Source organism: Anolis carolinensis, unplaced genomic scaffold, assembly GCF_035594765.1.
Source record: "Anolis carolinensis isolate JA03-04 unplaced genomic scaffold, rAnoCar3.1.pri scaffold_19, whole genome shotgun sequence".
Lineage (NCBI taxonomy): Eukaryota > Metazoa > Chordata > Lepidosauria > Squamata > Dactyloidae > Anolis > Anolis carolinensis.
Window position 1 is genome coordinate 1,536,528 of NW_026943829.1, and position 21,931 is coordinate 1,558,458.

General features: G+C 37.4%; 1 protein-coding gene across 7 annotated transcripts in view; it reads right to left on the reverse strand.

Annotated features, from left to right (window-relative positions):
* Positions 1-21,931, reverse strand: part of LOC134294711 (inner centromere protein-like) — a 43,479-nt gene that overhangs the window by 12,297 nt on the left and 9,251 nt on the right. For all 7 annotated transcript variants that reach the window (XM_062966321.1, XM_062966320.1, XM_062966323.1 and 4 more), the window contains 9 exons: positions 21,787-21,907; positions 16,437-16,536; positions 14,950-15,001; positions 11,825-12,549; positions 9,202-9,250; positions 8,275-8,308; positions 6,743-6,842; positions 5,256-5,307; positions 2,130-2,854 (listed from right to left, as the gene is read on the reverse strand). In XM_062966321.1, coding sequence (XP_062822391.1) covers positions 2,130-2,854; positions 5,256-5,307; positions 6,743-6,842; positions 8,275-8,308; positions 9,202-9,250; positions 11,825-12,549; positions 14,950-15,001; positions 16,437-16,536; positions 21,787-21,907 — 1,958 coding nt within the window. The remainder of the gene's footprint in view (positions 1-2,129; positions 2,855-5,255; positions 5,308-6,742; positions 6,843-8,274; positions 8,309-9,201; positions 9,251-11,824; positions 12,550-14,949; positions 15,002-16,436; positions 16,537-21,786; positions 21,908-21,931) is intronic.

The following is a 21,931-nucleotide window of genomic DNA, read 5'->3' on the forward strand; positions in this document are numbered from 1 at the left end:
AGGCCTGTAGCGAGGGGGGGGGGGGGGATTTAGGGGTTCACCCCCCCCCCCCGAAATTTTTCAGGTTATTAAAAAAAAATCTGGTTTACTCATGAATTTTAACTGGTTAACCAAATCCCCATGCTAAATCTATGAGACGCAAAACATTAAGAGTCCCCTCCAGGCACTATCTCCAGCAGATATTGACAGGTTTGTAGCGGGGGTGGGGGGTGCTAGGGGTTCACCCCCCCCAAATTTTCACCCCCCCTGAAATTTTGTTCTGGCTACGGCCCTGAATCTCACTTATCCAACACTCGTTTATCCAACATTCTGGATTATCCAACGCATTTTTCAATACATCGTGATATTTTGGTGCTAAATTCGTAAATACAGTAATTACTACATAGCATTACTGTATGTTGAATTACTTTTACTGTCAAATTTGTTGTATAACACGAAGTTTTGGTGCTTAATTTGTAAAATCATAACCTAATTTAATGTTTAATAGGCTTTTCCTTAATATCTCCTTATTATCCATTTATTATTTATCCATTATTATTATTTATTATTACTAATTTATTATTTATCCATTTACTTTGGATAAGCGAGACTACTATACAGGGCTTGGAAAAAGGAATTTATAGCAAAAGAATGCATATCCTCAGTATGTGTTTTTAATTCCTGTAAAATGTGTTCAGATGGATTTGGTACTTTTAGGAAACAACTCCACATATAGACTTATTTTTCCTTATCCATGTAGCAACCCAGACAGATGAGGGGGGAAGGGGGTGAATGAATGAGGCTAAGAAAAAGACTTTTAAAAGGCTACTCAAGAGAGGCGGACGCAGAAAAGGTTTCCTTTGAAAGGATAGAAAGGAAATAGAACAAAGGGAAATCAAATAAAGTAAAACGGCAGAGCGGAGACTAGCCACAACATGCCAATAGAGAGAAGGCAGGGACAAAACTGAATTGGCAAGTAGGAGTATTCTGCCTACAGAAGCCCCTTCTACACTGTCATATAATCCAAATTATCAAATCCAATAATCTACATAAATTACTTTGAACTGGACTGTATTAGTCTACATTGTCAAATAATCCAGTTAAAAACAGATAATCTGGATTTTATATGGCAATGTAGAAGGGGCTAGAGTGACCTCACAGTTTTATGCCTCCAGAGAAGCAAGCAAATCAATCCAGTTTGGATGTTCTGTCCTCCCCAAAAGGGAAACAAAATGCTAATTTTCTAAATTTCCAACCAAAAAACCGATGGAAGTTAGGGAAACACAAAATAAACTAGTAACAGACTTAAACATTTGTTTTCTTGATCTGTAGAATCTTGATTACAACGCTAGTCACAATGCTTTTAAGCACAAAAAAGGTCCAATTGAAAGAAAAGAAAATATTTTCCAAGACTAGTGAATGGACACAACTCTACAATTAGAAAAAAAAACCCAGCAACTTTCTTCCTAATTTACACACACATTATATCCATCACTTAGATTAAGACCTCTCTTCTTGAGAGAAATTTGAATGGAGCAAGCTGCAGTAGAAAATATGACTAAATTGTGATTATTCTAATTCTTTTTCTAGATGTAGTTCCCTATCTATTCTACTCTTTTCTGGACTTTTCTATAAATTATGTTCTCACTCTTTCCCTGTACACTTGATATAAAATCATTTAATAAAAATTATATATCACAAACTGTGATTATTCTGAAATCATAGATCAGTAGGTGGATTCCTATTTCAAAAAGACTTCTGTCCTCTAACACATCCTATCCTAATTCATGTTTCTTATTAGCACTCTAGAATATTAGAATGTGAATGCTGTGAAATCTAATGGTTCCCATTATGTTGCAGAATGCAGCAGCAAGTTAAATGCACACATTTCACTCAAACCTGCCAAAAATTAAGACTTTCTCTATTTATCAGGCCTCATTTTTTTCTACTTTTGAAAGTGCTTCAAAGACCTTGAACTGAGACAGATATTTTAACACGAGGATTCTCTTCCTTGAAAAATCCATGGTTACTTAAAACATAATAATAATAATTTCAGTTTCCCAACATTTTGATTCAACACATCAATGGACAGGCAGATAAAATAGAGGGAGTGAAGAAAAGTAATACTATCTCATGGTGTACAAACTTACAGCTTGGGTGCCCAGAAGCACTGGATGACTGCTGGGATGCTTTACGCTTCAACATAGATTTCTGGACAGCTCTTTTCCTTTTGGCACTTAGTGAGCACCGTGCAACCAGAAAGGTGCTGCGTCGTTTCAGGGATGGCCTACCCATTAGGCTTCGCCGCACTGACTGACGTTTTTCTTTTGGTACTCGGGGTGTCCATGGATCTTCACTGAGGTACAACTTGACTTCCATATCAGAAGGTTGACAATTCTCTTGTTGTTGAGCACATGCAGTCTTCTCATCTGTGATGGGTTCTTTAATTTTAGTGGTTTTGGCAATTGACCCATTAGCAATTTTCAGCTTGTAGGCTCCTCGCCCCTTTTTTTTTATTTGTGCTTCAGGGGTAGCTAGGATCACAATAAAAGAAACTCTGGACAGAGGTTGCTCTCTGTTTGTAGAGGTCTCTTGAGATGACAATGGGATGCTCAGTGAAACCTTCTTTTCCGGGGGTGGTGTTTTTTTAAAGTGCAATTCAGCACTGTGCCTCTCATTAGCACTAATTTCCACTAGTGCTATCCTCCCTTTAGCTAAAGGAACCGTAGGTTTCTTAACAGAATTTTCTGAGGTCCTGGCTGACCTGGCAGCACGAGACCTAGTCACACGGCAACAAGGTGATATATTCTCTGCAAAAATAGTCAGATCTTTTTCATGTTGCAGACTTGCCTGGTTACCATTTCTTTTTGATAATCTAATAAAAGGAAGACATTGTCAGAAAAATGATAGGGTACAAGTGTACTGAAAAGTAAAGCTAATAGATATTACGAGATATTATTATTATTATTATTATTATTATAATATATATATATATATATATATATATATATATATATATATTATTATTATTATTATTATTATAATAATAACAACAACTTTATTTATACCCCGCCACCATCTCCCCGTGGGGACTTGGGGCGGCTTACATGGTGCAAAGGCCCAAACAACATTGACAAAATAAACAATATAAATACAATTCATAGTATAAAAGATAAATACAGTAATACAGTATAAAACAAGAATACTAAAACAGTTGATAGTTATCAGTCAACCACCAGGCGCAATTCTATCATCTACTTAGGTGGAGAAACTGGAGCAGCAATGCAAGAATAAAATAATGAGTTAAGTGCATAGATAATAAGGACCTAATAAAATACAGGATAGAATAATACCATCTGGGACTGATTATCTAATGACTGTCTAACCAAAGGCCAACTGAAACATCCAGGTCTTTAACTGTTTCCTGAAGGAAGAAAGCCATCCTGTGAATGGTCAAGTGTGTAGATGAACCCAAAATATGTTTACCTATACTTATCTGTTTCCTGACCTGGGCAATGTACCCAAACTCATCTATAATTTGAGAAAGCTTTCTGCACATAGTCTAAGGCACTGCTTCTTAAACTGTGGCTCCCGGTCCCAAATGGGGTCCCTTTAGTTCAATGTTGGGGTACTGAAAAATTTGGAAACAATAAGTTTTCTGAACACCACATAGTAGCTATTTTTGACATTTACACAAATCTATTGTGCAGTGTTTACAGTGGACTATGCAGATGCGTCAGCTGTACTTCATAAAAAGGAAAATCAGCCTGTTTAGCAAACCTTACAAATGCTGATTTCTTATCAGTAAATGTTAGATTTTCATACTTATTTTATATATACCTATATACCCGGAGTCATGTAAAATTTATCAGGCAAAAGGGAGTATGAATGGAAAAGTTTAAGAAGCCCTGGTCTAAGGGACAGACATCTGGTGGCATTATACTTTGCATTTCTTCAGCCATCAGATATGATATTCATATTTCATAAAATTGAGCATATAAAAAACATAACGTAAGATCACAATAGTCCTTAAAAAGGAGTGTCTTGATAAGGCCTCAGCCTTCAAATAAGCAATGTGAATAGAAAGTACCAACCAAAATATATAATTCCATGAAATATAATTAGAGGCTGCATAGCTAAACGTTTTAGGATTATGCCTCTAGACTGCTGGCAAGGTAAGGAGACGGAACCTTTTTTCTTGGTGGAGAGAGCTTCTCTTGTTCATCCTCTAGATCACCAAGCGCTCTTTTATAACTTGCTTGTCTCCTGTAAATTTAGTTTTGTATATAAAAATTAACGGAGGACTCATTATACAGAACACACCAGTACAATATTCTATCATCGGTCCTCTTGAAAGCACCACGCATCTTCCATCCCTTGGCTTCTTTCTGAGTCCTTTAAGGGGCTTAAAAGAATCCTTAGGTAAGATGTCAGCTTTTGTGTGTGTGTGTGTGTCAGGAGCAACCGGAGTTGCTTCTGGAGTGAGAAAATTGGCCGTCTGCAAGGATGTTGCCCAGGGGACACCCTGATGTTTTTACCATCCTTGTGGGAGGCTTCTCTGGATTTGAACCTGGCAGCCTTCAGGTCAGCAACCCAACCAAGATGTCAGCTCAAGGATATATCTCGATTTCACTAAGGGCCCTTAGTGATAACCTACAATATCTGCTTTGAACTGGGTCCCCTTCCACACAGCTGAATAAAATCTCACATTATCTGCTTTGAGCAGGAATATATGGCATATGTGTAGTTCAAAGCCGATACTGTGGGATTTTCTGCCTTGATATTCTGGGTGATATGGCTGTGTGGAAGGGTCCTGGATTATCTGAGTCCACACTGCCATATCATCCAGTTCAATGTGGATTTTATACAGTTGTGTAGAAGGAGCCAAGTCTCCCTTACATAGAAGGGGATTCAAATCCATGAACCTAATTTGGCATTATCTCTTATTTGTAACCCAGCCTGAAAATTCTCCCTTCCTCAACTACAAAGAGGAATACTATTTTATGTTTTTCCCATTCTTTTCTTTCCCTGTACCTCCATTCATCTTATTTTCCAACACTTTGAACCTGTGTATGACTGGGTCACTCATGTGAGATAACAAGCAATGAAGCTTTGTTCCTGCTCCCAGTAACAAACAAATAGAAATGATCTGGTAGTCTTACTCATAGGTGATGCACAGGCATATACACAAACAATAGATACAAGAGTAAATATACCAAGGTTAAGAAAAGAATACTGGTCATGAAGTTTGTCAAAAGACCCAACAGACAACATACCCAACGTTCTGGGATGGTTTTCGAATTTCTTCAGTCTTTTCAGGGCTGCCCACTGCATAGAGAAAAGCAACTACAGTTACTGGTCACTGAACTATTTTATGTGATAAAAGCATGAGGTGAAAACTGTATCATCAAGACGATGAACATTTGTAATTGCCAGGACAGATATGCTTATAATTTACTATTTTATAGAGGTTTTTAAAAAACTTATTTTAATCCCTTTACCTAAGTGTTTATAAGGCAAACAAAGCAAAGCAACTGGGCTACGATTACTTAAAAAAAAAACCAGCAACACATTTTATGTTAGCAAACATTATAAAGGGAAAAACAGTTCATCCACTTCTGAAGATTCAGATCAATGCCATGTTTAGAAGATGCAATCCTAAAAACTGATTCACCCATAAATAGAATTGAATTTTGATTAAGTTACATATTCAAATATATGAGTTATGATTATGTATATGAAGGAAGTGAATAGGCTCAGTGCAGTTATTCCTCTATTATTTGGGTGGCATATACCATATTTTACCGCATTTGAAAGGCTGACATAAAGAAGGAGGAGAAGGCTTGTCTTCTGCTGCCCTGGAGACCAGGACTCAGAGCAATGAGTCTGAGAAAATTATAGGAAAGGAGATTCACCCATTAGGGTGAACTTCCTGACCAAGAGAACTGTCCAACAGTGGAACTCTCTTTCTCGGACTGTGGTAGAAGCTCCTCCCTTGGAAGCTTTTAAACAAGAGGCTGGATGGCCATCTGTCAAGCGTACTTTGAGTGCTCATTTCCTGCATGGCAGGGGATTGGACTAAATGGCCTATGTGGTCTCTTCCAACTCTGATTCTATAATATTTGCACCCCTTTTTGGGTCCCAAAATGGTTTTTTTCACCCTTTCCTTGCTTAATCAAGCACTGATATCTCCCCCCTTCTTCTTTGTCTCAGAGGTAAGACAGTTAAAAAAAAAACAAATTGGGGAACCCAGGGCATCAATAGTCACACACTCACCTTTTCAGCCAGAAAAAAGGAATGAAAAGTATTACTATTTCCTAGTGAAACATGATAGTAGAGATTTTATTACATGTTTATCTATCTCTTCCTAGAATTCATAGCAGTCCACACTGATTTAAAAAGTTCTGCAAAAGTTTCAGCTGAGACAGCAACTGGCTCCATTTTACATAGTCAACTTCAAGAACAAGGTAAGTACTCAGTCAAGATTCTACAATTAAAGGCTACCAGTGGATTCCAATTCTCATCAGCAGCAGCCAGCTTGAATATAAATGTGGAATGATGAGAAATAGTACCTGATCAACATGTACAAGGCTGTGTATCCGCCATCTGTGTCCTAGCTGTGAACAACATGTATCCTTTCCCCTAACTATCAAACCAGCATCTTCTAGGAAATATCAAGCTTCCCCTTCCTTAAAGATGCTCTTTTAACTCAAGTTGTAGTTCTCCGTTACTCAGTGAACTCCATTATTCCTGATCCACTGACCCTTGTGTTCTCCTTTTTGCTGATCTTCTTGAGCTTGGAGATTTGCAGTCATGCTGGCCTTCTGTGAATTTGGTGTTGTCCTCATGGTTTCAATAGCATGCTGTAAGGCAAACACATTCTCAGCATAGCCCCATATAAAGTGAAACATAGTTAAACACAATCTTATGACAGATCAAAACTTGTTATAAAAACAATTTTACTCTTAAATTAAGAATGCAAGGAACCTTAAAAAAGAAAGAAATATTAAACACTCTTTCAGGAGAGTTTTCTAGTTTAGTTGTTTTGTCATATGATTATTTACTGCCCAAGAGCGGACGTAGTCTTCATGCTTGAACTACAATTCCCAGAAGCCCAATCCAGCACAGTTTATTGAAGAGAACTTCTGATAGCTGTAATACTCAAATGCTGTATGACTCCCATACAGCAATTCTAGTGAACAGGACAAATGGCCTGTTAGGCTCAATGTAACCTGTGGATTTCAGGTATCGTCCCTGCTACTCAACCATAATTTTATTTATGTAGAATATTTGCCTGCCACCTTTAAAGAAGCAGCCTTTGACAGAAGAAACCTATGTGTATCAACTGTTCCAATAATGATCATAGAATCATACTTGGAAAAGACTAGTCAAACCTTTGCCATCTATTATTCTATGATTCTACGCAGCAAGACACAATCAAAGCACTCCCAACAGATGGCCACCCAGACTGTTAAAAACCCCCAGAGAAGGAGACTCCACTACACTCCGAAGCAGCATATTCCACTGCCAACCAGGTCAGGAAGTTCTTCATAATGTTTAGGCAGAATATTTTCCTGAATTTTGAATGAATTGCTCATGTCCTAGTCTCCAAAAGCAGCAGAAAACGACTTGCCACATCCTCAATGTGACATCCTTTCAAATATTGAAAGGTGGCTAACATGTGCCCTTAGCCTTCTCTTCTCCAAGCTAAACATACCCAGCTTCCTAAACCACTCCATCATATTCTGAGAGTCCAAATGCTGCTGTTGAACAACTCTAACAAATTCTTTCTAATGTTTAGGTGGCGTGTTTTTCTCAATTTGAAACTGTTGCTCTGTGTCCAAGGATGCATAGAATGAATGGAATTTGATATGTTAACTGCCATTGTTCAATGCCACTGAATCTTGGGATTTGTAGTTTGGTGAGACAGCAGCACTCTTTGGCAGAGAAGAGGAAAGACTTTGCAACACTACAACTCCCATGATTCCATAGCATAGCCCGGGACAGATCCCTGTGGTACCACACTAGTCACTTCTTTCCAGGATGATGAGGAAGCATTGGGAAGCATTGTTTAGCCCACGTTTTACTGTTTCTTCATGAGAATATCATAGAGAACCTTGTCAAAGGCCTTACTGAAATCAAGTTATGCTATAGCCATAGAACTCCCTTCATCTACCAAGCTTGTAATTCTATTTTATTTTTAAAAAGATTAGATTAATCTGATTCTTCTAGGTAAGGAGGTACAATATAGAATTATATCTTTAAGCTTTACTTTACCCTCTTTTCAGAACTTACCCCTTGAGAATCAGAAGAGGGATCTAGCTCTGACCTAGGGAGAAAAAACATAAGACATAAATATATAAATAAAACAGTACTATTTCCTTTTTATCATTCTGTCACTAAATACATTAACGCAATGAAATGAAGTGACCAGCGTTGTCAGCTAAACTCTTACCCACATTCTGTATTAGACTACACAAAGCCCTATAAAAGCTCAACAGCTGTCCTGTTTTCATGTGGGAATTTGGAACTCTCAGAAGTCAACGGATTACATTCAGCAGTGCACAAGCAGATGTTAGTTTATCCAACAGCACATTTCTTTAGCCCCCTCCCTCTTATAGCCCAGTGATTCTGCTTTTGCAGCTTGGGGAGTTTATTTATTTATTTATTTACAGTATTTATATTCCGCCCTTCTCACCCCGAAGGGGACTCAGGGCGGATCACATTATAACACACATAGGGCAAACATTCAATGCCCATAAACACATCAAACAGAGACTGAGAGACACACGCAGAGGCAAGTTAACCTTCTTCTGAGGGGATGTTCGATTCTGGCCACAGGGGGGAGCAGCTGCTTCATCATCCACACTGACGACACTTCCTCATTCCAGGTCGTAAATTAGTTAATCTTGCCTCCCCACTTTATAAGTGGTACCTTATCTCCTACTTGATAGATGCAACTATCTTTCGGGTTGCTAGGTCAGCAACGAGCAGGGGCTATTTTTTATTTTTAATTGACGGGTGCTCACCCCGCCACGGGCTGGCCTCGAACTCATGACCTCATGGTCAGAGTGATTTAAGGCAGCTGCTCAACAGCTGCGCCACAGCCCGGCCCCTTTTCAAGCCGAGTTGGCTTGAAAAGGCTGCAAAGAGGGGAGAACAATGTTGCCAGCAGTTTTATTGTAGACTTTAGATACAATCTGAAAATTTTAGTCAACTTACGTAGATTCGGTTGATGTTTCTTCATCTTCTGAATGCACAGCTGCTGGGGCTATAGGTCAAGAAACATAAATATGTTCATTTCTATCATAGCCAGTGTGGTCCAACCGACGGGCCACATGCGGCCCACCAATTCATTTCTATTGGCCCTTGCCCTTTTTACTGGAAAAATATTTTAATTTAACATTTGGAAAAAAAATAGTTTACCCTTCTTACTGCTTTAAGTTTTTAAGAATTCGTTTACTTTCTGGAATGTTTCTGGCCTTCAAATTCCTATACTAAAGTTTGATTGGCCCTTCCGTAACTAAAGGTTGGACCACATTGGCCTATGCAAGAAAAACACAAGAAACTCATATGTGGAGTTTGCTTCCCAATGTTATCAAATCCAAATAAATTGGAAAATGAGTTACAGACTGCAGCACATTGTTGGCTAGGAGTGTAAAATGTTATGAACAGCTCAAAACTATGAGCATATATCAAATTACAATAGAGTCTCACCAGGCCTGTAGCGAGGGGGGGGGGATTTAGGGGTTCACCCCCCCCCCCCCCGAAATTTTTCAGGTTATTAAAAAAAAATCTGGTTTACTCATGAATTTTAACTGGTTAACCAAATCCCCATGCTAAATCTATGAGACGCAAAACATTAAGAGTCCCCTCCAGGCACTATCTCCAGCAGATATTGACAGGTTTGTAGCGGGGGTGGGGGGTGCTAGGGGTTCACCCCCCCCAAATTTTCACCCCCCCTGAAATTTTGTTCTGGCTACGGCCCTGAATCTCACTTATCCAACACTCGTTTATCCAACATTCTGGATTATCCAACGCATTTTTCAATACATCGTGATATTTTGGTGCTAAATTCGTAAATACAGTAATTACTACATAGCATTACTGTATGTTGAATTACTTTTACTGTCAAATTTGTTGTATAACACGAAGTTTTGGTGCTTAATTTGTAAAATCATAACCTAATTTAATGTTTAATAGGCTTTTCCTTAATATCTCCTTATTATCCATTTATTATTTATCCATTATTATTATTTATTATTACTAATTTATTATTTATCCATTTACTTTGGATAAGCGAGACTACTATACAGGGCTTGGAAAAAGGAATTTATAGCAAAAGAATGCATATCCTCAGTATGTGTTTTTAATTCCTGTAAAATGTGTTCAGATGGATTTGGTACTTTTAGGAAACAACTCCACATATAGACTTATTTTTCCTTATCCATGTAGCAACCCAGACAGATGAGGGGGGAAGGGGGTGAATGAATGAGGCTAAGAAAAAGACTTTTAAAAGGCTACTCAAGAGAGGCGGACGCAGAAAAGGTTTCCTTTGAAAGGATAGAAAGGAAATAGAACAAAGGGAAATCAAATAAAGTAAAACGGCAGAGCGGAGACTAGCCACAACATGCCAATAGAGAGAAGGCAGGGACAAAACTGAATTGGCAAGTAGGAGTATTCTGCCTACAGAAGCCCCTTCTACACTGTCATATAATCCAAATTATCAAATCCAATAATCTACATAAATTACTTTGAACTGGACTGTATTAGTCTACATTGTCAAATAATCCAGTTAAAAACAGATAATCTGGATTTTATATGGCAATGTAGAAGGGGCTAGAGTGACCTCACAGTTTTATGCCTCCAGAGAAGCAAGCAAATCAATCCAGTTTGGATGTTCTGTCCTCCCCAAAAGGGAAACAAAATGCTAATTTTCTAAATTTCCAACCAAAAAACCGATGGAAGTTAGGGAAACACAAAATAAACTAGTAACAGACTTAAACATTTGTTTTCTTGATCTGTAGAATCTTGATTACAACGCTAGTCACAATGCTTTTAAGCACAAAAAAGGTCCAATTGAAAGAAAAGAAAATATTTTCCAAGACTAGTGAATGGACACAACTCTACAATTAGAAAAAAAACCCCAGCAACTTTCTTCCTAATTTACACACACATTATATCCATCACTTAGATTAAGACCTCTCTTCTTGAGAGAAATTTGAATGGAGCAAGCTGCAGTAGAAAATATGACTAAATTGTGATTATTCTAATTCTTTTTCTAGATGTAGTTCCCTATCTATTCTACTCTTTTCTGGACTTTTCTATAAATTATGTTCTCACTCTTTCCCTGTACACTTGATATAAAATCATTTAATAAAAATTATATATCACAAACTGTGATTATTCTGAAATCATAGATCAGTAGGTGGATTCCTATTTCAAAAAGACTTCTGTCCTCTAACACATCCTATCCTAATTCATGTTTCTTATTAGCACTCTAGAATATTAGAATGTGAATGCTGTGAAATCTAATGGTTCCCATTATGTTGCAGAATGCAGCAGCAAGTTAAATGCACACATTTCACTCAAACCTGCCAAAAATTAAGACTTTCTCTATTTATCAGGCCTCATTTTTTTCTACTTTTGAAAGTGCTTCAAAGACCTTGAACTGAGACAGATATTTTAACACGAGGATTCTCTTCCTTGAAAAATCCATGGTTACTTAAAACATAATAATAATAATTTCAGTTTCCCAACATTTTGATTCAACACATCAATGGACAGGCAGATAAAATAGAGGGAGTGAAGAAAAGTAATACTATCTCATGGTGTACAAACTTACAGCTTGGGTGCCCAGAAGCACTGGATGACTGCTGGGATGCTTTACGCTTCAACATAGATTTCTGGACAGCTCTTTTCCTTTTGGCACTTAGTGAGCACCGTGCAACCAGAAAGGTGCTGCGTCGTTTCAGGGATGGCCTACCCATTAGGCTTCGCCGCACTGACTGACGTTTTTCTTTTGGTACTCGGGGTGTCCATGGATCTTCACTGAGGTACAACTTGACTTCCATATCAGAAGGTTGACAATTCTCTTGTTGTTGAGCACATGCAGTCTTCTCATCTGTGATGGGTTCTTTAATTTTAGTGGTTTTGGCAATTGACCCATTAGCAATTTTCAGCTTGTAGGCTCCTCGCCCCTTTTTTTTTATTTGTGCTTCAGGGGTAGCTAGGATCACAATAAAAGAAACTCTGGACAGAGGTTGCTCTCTGTTTGTAGAGGTCTCTTGAGATGACAATGGGATGCTCAGTGAAACCTTCTTTTCCGGGGGTGGTGTTTTTTTAAAGTGCAATTCAGCACTGTGCCTCTCATTAGCACTAATTTCCACTAGTGCTATCCTCCCTTTAGCTAAAGGAACCGTAGGTTTCTTAACAGAATTTTCTGAGGTCCTGGCTGACCTGGCAGCACGAGACCTAGTCACACGGCAACAAGGTGATATATTCTCTGCAAAAATAGTCAGATCTTTTTCATGTTGCAGACTTGCCTGGTTACCATTTCTTTTTGATAATCTAATAAAAGGAAGACATTGTCAGAAAAATGATAGGGTACAAGTGTACTGAAAAGTAAAGCTAATAGATATTACGAGATATTATTATTATTATTATTATTATTATTATTATAATATATATATATATATATATATATATATATATATATTATTATTATTATTATAATAATAATAACAACAACTTTATTTATACCCCGCCACCATCTCCCCGTGGGGACTTGGGGCGGCTTACATGGTGCAAAGGCCCAAACAACATTGACAAAATAAACAATATAAATACAATTCATAGTATAAAAGATAAATACAGTAATACAGTATAAAACAAGAATACTAAAACAGTTGATAGTTATCAGTCAACCACCAGGCGCAATTCTATCATCTACTTAGGTGGAGAAACTGGAGCAGCAATGCAAGAATAAAATAATGAGTTAAGTGCATAGATAATAAGGACCTAATAAAATACAGGATAGAATAATACCATCTGGGACTGATTATCTAATGACTGTCTAACCAAAGGCCAACTGAAACATCCAGGTCTTTAACTGTTTCCTGAAGGAAGAAAGCCATCCTGTGAATGGTCAAGTGTGTAGATGAACCCAAAATATGTTTACCTATACTTATCTGTTTCCTGACCTGGGCAATGTACCCAAACTCATCTATAATTTGAGAAAGCTTTCTGCACATAGTCTAAGGCACTGCTTCTTAAACTGTGGCTCCCGGTCCCAAATGGGGTCCCTTTAGTTCAATGTTGGGGTACTGAAAAATTTGGAAACAATAAGTTTTCTGAACACCACATAGTAGCTATTTTTGACATTTACACAAATCTATTGTGCAGTGTTTACAGTGGACTATGCAGATGCGTCAGCTGTACTTCATAAAAAGGAAAATCAGCCTGTTTAGCAAACCTTACAAATGCTGATTTCTTATCAGTAAATGTTAGATTTTCATACTTATTTTATATATACCTATATACCCGGAGTCATGTAAAATTTATCAGGCAAAAGGGAGTATGAATGGAAAAGTTTAAGAAGCCCTGGTCTAAGGGACAGACATCTGGTGGCATTATACTTTGCATTTCTTCAGCCATCAGATATGATATTCATATTTCATAAAATTGAGCATATAAAAAACATAACGTAAGATCACAATAGTCCTTAAAAAGGAGTGTCTTGATAAGGCCTCAGCCTTCAAATAAGCAATGTGAATAGAAAGTACCAACCAAAATATATAATTCCATGAAATATAATTAGAGGCTGCATAGCTAAACGTTTTAGGATTATGCCTCTAGACTGCTGGCAAGGTAAGGAGACGGAACCTTTTTTCTTGGTGGAGAGAGCTTCTCTTGTTCATCCTCTAGATCACCAAGCGCTCTTTTATAACTTGCTTGTCTCCTGTAAATTTAGTTTTGTATATAAAAATTAACGGAGGACTCATTATACAGAACACACCAGTACAATATTCTATCATCGGTCCTCTTGAAAGCACCACGCATCTTCCATCCCTTGGCTTCTTTCTGAGTCCTTTAAGGGGCTTAAAAGAATCCTTAGGTAAGATGTCAGCTTTTGTGTGTGTGTGTGTGTCAGGAGCAACCGGAGTTGCTTCTGGAGTGAGAAAATTGGCCGTCTGCAAGGATGTTGCCCAGGGGACACCCTGATGTTTTTACCATCCTTGTGAGAGGCTTCTCTGGATTTGAACCTGGCAGCCTTCAGGTCAGCAACCCAACCAAGATGTCAGCTCAAGGATATATCTCGATTTCACTAAGGGCCCTTAGTGATAACCTACAATATCTGCTTTGAACTGGGTCCCCTTCCACACAGCTGAATAAAATCTCACATTATCTGCTTTGAGCAGGAATATATGGCATATGTGTAGTTCAAAGCCGATACTGTGGGATTTTCTGCCTTGATATTCTGGGTGATATGGCTGTGTGGAAGGGTCCTGGATTATCTGAGTCCACACTGCCATATCATCCAGTTCAATGTGGATTTTATACAGTTGTGTAGAAGGAGCCAAGTCTCCCTTACATAGAAGGGGATTCAAATCCATGAACCTAATTTGGCATTATCTCTTATTTGTAACCCAGCCTGAAAATTCTCCCTTCCTCAACTACAAAGAGGAATACTATTTTATGTTTTTCCCATTCTTTTCTTTCCCTGTACCTCCATTCATCTTATTTTCCAACACTTTGAACCTGTGTATGACTGGGTCACTCATGTGAGATAACAAGCAATGAAGCTTTGTTCCTGCTCCCAGTAACAAACAAATAGAAATGATCTGGTAGTCTTACTCATAGGTGATGCACAGGCATATACACAAACAATAGATACAAGAGTAAATATACCAAGGTTAAGAAAAGAATACTGGTCATGAAGTTTGTCAAAAGACCCAACAGACAACATACCCAACGTTCTGGGATGGTTTTCGAATTTCTTCAGTCTTTTCAGGGCTGCCCACTGCATAGAGAAAAGCAACTACAGTTACTGGTCACTGAACTATTTTATGTGATAAAAGCATGAGGTGAAAACTGTATCATCAAGACGATGAACATTTGTAATTGCCAGGACAGATATGCTTATAATTTACTATTTTATAGAGGTTTTTAAAAAACTTATTTTAATCCCTTTACCTAAGTGTTTATAAGGCAAACAAAGCAAAGCAACTGGGCTACGATTACTTAAAAAAAAAACCAGCAACACATTTTATGTTAGCAAACATTATAAAGGGAAAAACAGTTCATCCACTTCTGAAGATTCAGATCAATGCCATGTTTAGAAGATGCAATCCTAAAAACTGATTCACCCATAAATAGAATTGAATTTTGATTAAGTTACATATTCAAATATATGAGTTATGATTATGTATATGAAGGAAGTGAATAGGCTCAGTGCAGTTATTCCTCTATTATTTGGGTGGCATATACCATATTTTACCGCATTTGAAAGGCTGACATAAAGAAGGAGGAGAAGGCTTGTCTTCTGCTGCCCTGGAGACCAGGACTCAGAGCAATGAGTCTGAGAAAATTATAGGAAAGGAGATTCACCCATTAGGGTGAACTTCCTGACCAAGAGAACTGTCCAACAGTGGAACTCTCTTTCTCGGACTGTGGTAGAAGCTCCTCCCTTGGAAGCTTTTAAACAAGAGGCTGGATGGCCATCTGTCAAGCGTACTTTGAGTGCTCATTTCCTGCATGGCAGGGGATTGGACTAAATGGCCTATGTGGTCTCTTCCAACTCTGATTCTATAATATTTGCACCCCTTTTTGGGTCCCAAAATGGTTTTTTTCACCCTTTCCTTGCTTAATCAAGCACTGATATCTCCCCCCTTCTTCTTTGTCTCAGAGGTAAGACAGTTAAAAAAAAAACAAATTGGGGAACCCAGGGCATCAATAGTCACACACTCACCTTTTCAGCCAGAAAAAAGGAATGAAAAGTATTACTATTTCCTAGTGAAACATGATAGTAGAGATTTTATTACATGTTTATCTATCTCTTCCTAGAATTCATAGCAGTCCACACTGATTTAAAAAGTTCTGCAAAAGTTTCAGCTGAGACAGCAACTGGCTCCATTTTACATAGTCAACTTCAAGAACAAGGTAAGTACTCAGTCAAGATTCTACAATTAAAGGCTACCAGTGGATTCCAATTCTCATCAGCAGCAGCCAGCTTGAATATAAATGTGGAATGATGAGAAATAGTACCTGATCAACATGTACAAGGCTGTGTATCCGCCATCTGTGTCCTAGCTGTGAACAACATGTATCCTTTCCCCTAACTATCAAACCAGCATCTTCTAGGAAATATCAAGCTTCCCCTTCCTTAAAGATGCTCTTTTAACTCAAGTTGTAGTTCTCCGTTACTCAGTGAACTCCATTATTCCTGATCCACTGACCCTTGTGTTCTCCTTTTTGCTGATCTTCTTGAGCTTGGAGATTTGCAGTCATGCTGGCCTTCTGTGAATTTGGTGTTGTCCTCATGGTTTCAATAGCATGCTGTAAGGCAAACACATTCTCAGCATAGCCCCATATAAAGTGAAACATAGTTAAACACAATCTTATGACAGATCAAAACTTGTTATAAAAACAATTTTACTCTTAAATTAAGAATGCAAGGAACCTTAAAAAAGAAAGAAATATTAAACACTCTTTCAGGAGAGTTTTCTAGTTTAGTTGTTTTGTCATATGATTATTTACTGCCCAAGAGCGGACGTAGTCTTCATGCTTGAACTACAATTCCCAGAAGCCCAATCCAGCACAGTTTATTGAAGAGAACTTCTGATAGCTGTAATACTCAAATGCTGTATGACTCCCATACAGCAATTCTAGTGAACAGGACAAATGGCCTGTTAGGCTCAATGTAACCTGTGGATTTCAGGTATCGTCCCTGCTACTCAACCATAATTTTATTTATGTAGAATATTTGCCTGCCACCTTTAAAGAAGCAGCCTTTGACAGAAGAAACCTATGTGTATCAACTGTTCCAATAATGATCATAGAATCATACTTGGAAAAGACTAGTCAAACCTTTGCCATCTATTATTCTATGATTCTACGCAGCAAGACACAATCAAAGCACTCCCAACAGATGGCCACCCAGACTGTTAAAAACCCCCAGAGAAGGAGACTCCACTACACTCCGAGGCAGCATATTCCACTGCCAACCAGGTCAGGAAGTTCTTCATAATGTTTAGGCAGAATATTTTCCTGAATTTTGAATGAATTGCTCATGTCCTAGTCCTAATCCCAATTCATATAAACCAGTAACACTATGCAATGTGAACTATACCAATTTTACAAAGATTTTAGCCGATATATTGAAAGATATTACTCCATATTTAATAGAGGACCAATATGGATTCATACAGAAAAGGAACTTAGAAGACCCAATTAGGAACATATTAAACGTAATCAACCATGCAACAAGAAAAAAAGAGAATTTATTGATAAAATTGGGTATATATAAAGTTTTTAATTCAGTAAACCATCAATATTCATACCAAGTATGCAAGGGCTTTAAATTGGGAGAAAATATTTGTGAAGTAATTAAAGAACTACATAAAGACAACCAGGCAGAAATAGAAATTAATGGTCAAAATCAAGAACCATCAAAATTAGAAGGGGCACAAAGCAAGGAATGCCCTCTCTCCCCAGTCCTATCTGCTATGGCAATACGTTAGCCTACTTAATCAGGAAGGATAAAAAAATTAAACCGTGTATGATTGGAGATGAACAAATAGAAATAAATTTATTTGCAGACGATGCTATAGTATTACTAGGTTCTCCAAAGAAATAGGTAAAGGAAGTAACAAAAATAATTAAAAAGTTAGAAAATATTTCAGGTCTAGCAATAAAAATTGAAAATTGAGATTTTACACAAAAACCTACCCTGAAAAGAGTTAAAAGAAGTTCAAACCATTCTGGGCACAAAATTGAGCATATAGAAGCAAAAATATTTGGGAGTCTGTATCCTCAAGAACCTTAACAATATAACACAAACCAATTATAACCAATTATGGAAAAAAGTTAACAAGCAAATGCAAAATTGGAAAAAAATGTAAGTGGGATATAACAAATAGAATTAAGATAGTAAAGATTATGATTTTACCGAAGTTTTTATTCCTTTTCCAAGCTTTACCATATAGTATTCCAACCAAAATACAGTGTTCCCTCACTTATCGTGGGGGTTAGGTTCCAGGACCACCCGCAATAAGTGAAAATCTGCGAAGTAGGGACACTATATTTATTTTAATATTTATACATTATTTTAGTAGTTATACATTATTTTAAGTCTTTATCAACCAATCGTGTGTTGATAAATCGCCTCCTCCTCCTGTTGCCGCTTGGGCTTTTCTCTCCCTCTGGCTTCTCCTTCCTCCCTTACTTAGGCTGTAAAATTGTAATTTTTATGATTTATAATAGTCTTTTAGAGTTTATTGAAAAACCGTGAAACAGCAAATCCGTGAAAAGTGAATCGCAAATTAGTGAGGAAACACTGTAATTAAGAAATGGGATAAATCAATTAAAACTTGGGTAGTACGGGCTAATAAAGGTAAAATTTCCAATTCGGCATATTACTCTTCGCAGCAAAATGGAGAGTGGAGAGTACCTAGCCTCCAGATTTATTTTGAAGCAAACCAAATAGGGAAAGTACTGGAGATAGATTTTGACAAGACAAAAAGATGGGCCAAATATGGGAATTTCTGTATTTGTATGTGTATATCTATATATATAAAAGAGTGATGGCATCACGGCAATTCACAAAACAACAAAAGTACAGGCCCCCCAACCTCAAAATTTGACAACACAACCCATCATCCACGCCTCAAGGTTGATACAACAAAAAGAAAAGAAAAATAAAGTCCTAATTAGAGGGAGAGCAATAATTTTTTTTATCCAATTGCTGCCAGTTTAGAGGGCTAATCTCTGCCCACTTGGTTGCCTAGCAACCAAGGGACAGCCAGGTTTCAGTTAGGGGACAGGCCGATTTAGGCCTCACTTAGACTTCTTCCACAGATTATCTAATTTGCACTGGATTATATGGCAGTGTAGACTCAAGGCCCTTCCACACAGCTATATAACCCATTTATAATCTTATATTATCTGCTTTGCACTGGATTATCTTGACTCCACACTGCCATATAATCCACTTCAGTGTGCATTTTATACAGCTGTGAAGAAGGGGCCTCATATAATCCAGTTCTAAGCAGATAATATAAGATGATCAATATACAGTAGACTCTCACTTATCCAACATAAACAGGCCGGCAGGATAAGTAAATATATTGGATAATAAGAAGGGATTCAGGAAAAGATGATTAAACATCAAATTAGGTAATCGTTATACAAATTAAGCATCAAAACATCATATTATACAGCAAATTTGACAGAAAAGGTAGTTCCATGCGCAGTAATGCTATGTAGTAATTACAGTAGAGTCTCACTTATCCAACACTCGCTTATCCAACGTTCTGGATTATCCAACGCATTTTTGTAGTCAATGTTTTCAATATATCATGATATATTGCTAAATTCATAAATACAGTAATTACTACATAGCATTACTGCGTATTGAACTACTTTTTCTACCAAATTTGTTGTCTAACATGATGTTTTGGTGTTTCATTTGTAAAATCATAACCTAATTTGATATTTAATAGGCTTTTCCTTAATGCCTCTTTATTATCCAACATATTCGGTTATCCAACATTTTGCCAGCCCACTTATGTTGGATAAGTGAGACTCTACTGTACTGTATTTACAAATTTACCAGTAAAATATCACAATGAATTTGAAACACTGACTACAAAAACATTGATTATGAAAAGGCAGACTGTGTTGGATAATCCAGAACATTGTATAATCGAATGTTGGATAAGTGAGATTCTACTTTGATATGAAATAATTTCTAGGATAGAATAATGCAGAACAATATAATCTCTAAAACCAGGATAGTAATAAAGAAATAAAGAAATAAAGAAAGTAAATAAAGCAAGGAAATTGGAAATTCCACAAAGGAAACAATCAGGGCCAGCTAACACCTCCCAAGAAAGGATTCTTCCAGAAAGGAAGCTGAGAAGGCAGTGAAGCACTATGTATTACCAGAGTCATTATTATTACTATCATTACTATCCTTACTATTATTATTATTATTATTATTATTATTATTATTGTGTTGCGGTCAACCGTGAAAATGAATACAATCTGGCTCCAAGTATTCAAAAACACTAAAATCAGAATATATAAAAATTAATGTGGTATAATAAAACAGAACAATACAATCTCTAAAATCAGAACACTAAATAAAGAACAATACTCTGAAAATAGGGGAATTCCACACAGAAAACAATCAGGGCCAGCTAAAACCTCCCACCAGGTGTGGTCTGACCAAGGAAGAATAGAGGGGGAGCATGACTTCCCTGGATCTAGATGCTATACCCCTATTGATGCAGGCCAAAATCCCATTGGCTTTCTTAGCAGCCGCATCACATTGCTGGCTCATGTTTAACTTGTTGTCCACAAGGACTCCAAGATCTTTTTCACACGTACTGCTGTCTAGCCAGGCATCCCCCATTCTGTATCTTTGCATTCCATTTTTTCTGCCGAAGTGAAGTATCTTGCATCCTCCATGTAAAGATCTTAATTAAAGAAATACCCTTCGATTCTCATCCTTCATGGAGTGAAATCAGGAGTGGGGTCTGTATTTTTCCTATATACATCCTAAAGATGGACAGACAGTAATGACTAATTTGGGAGATTCCATATACTACTGTTGTTGTTATTATTAACAACAACAACAACTTTGTTTTTAATCCACCCTCTTTCCCCAAAGGGACTCAGGGAGGATTTCTAAAACAAAGATGGCAATATATATTGTCTCTGAAACAGTAATAACAGCCACATGACACCGGCATCTTTGATGCAAAAACATTCTGGTAGATAAAGCCATACATTCTCATTACATAATGTGAGTAACATATTTGTCTCATTTCAGGCTAATTTTGTTAAAAATATTTTGAGTGAGAAAGTCTTAATATCAATAAAGTAGGTTTGTCCTCACTTGTTTGATTACTTTTGTGATGTAGTTATTCTTTCCTTTTATTACTAAGGTGGGGTTGGTGTCGACTTGAGAGGACAACTTAGTAAAGGCAACATGTTATTTTTAACATGACCAGAGCGAAGACATAACATGTTCTTTTTAACATGTTACTTCTTAGCTGGACATAGCATATAACCTTTTTTCATCTCTCCAGGAAGGAACAGAGAAATAAAATCTCTTTTCCTTGGCACACTGAAGCCTTTTCGCTTGCACTCCCTACATTGTACAGAACTGTTTCAAATAATAGATAGAAAGAAATGAAATAAGGCACACCACAAAGCCACAATGATTGGTTCAAGAAGAGACAGGAGATGCTCCCAAAGCACCTTTGCTGGATAATAATTGCCCCAGACAAAGATATTAACAAATTACATAAATACAAAAGCTGGAACCCAATGATGTGCTATGCAATCAGAACATCATTTCTGCTTGTGTAAGGCAGCATTACCATAGCTCCTCCCCGCGTTGTTTCAGTATTTTGTGTCCTATTCTTCAGTAGTGGCCCTGAGAACTGAAAGACTCTGGAATTTGTAGATTTGAGAGGGGAAGCTCTGTCATGTATGTAAAGTCACAGTCAATTGCCTCTAGATCTAATAAAAAGAACAAACTATGAGATTTGTGCGTAGGAGATTAGGATTATTTTTTACCTTTTCACTCTTTTCCTCCTGTTGAGACAACTTCTGTCCAAGTCTCTTCTTCTTTTCTTCCTCCATCTGCTCCACCCGCTCTCGGGCTTGGAGTGCCTTTCTTAGCCTTTCTTCACGCTTTCTGTAGGATATGCAAAATTCACAT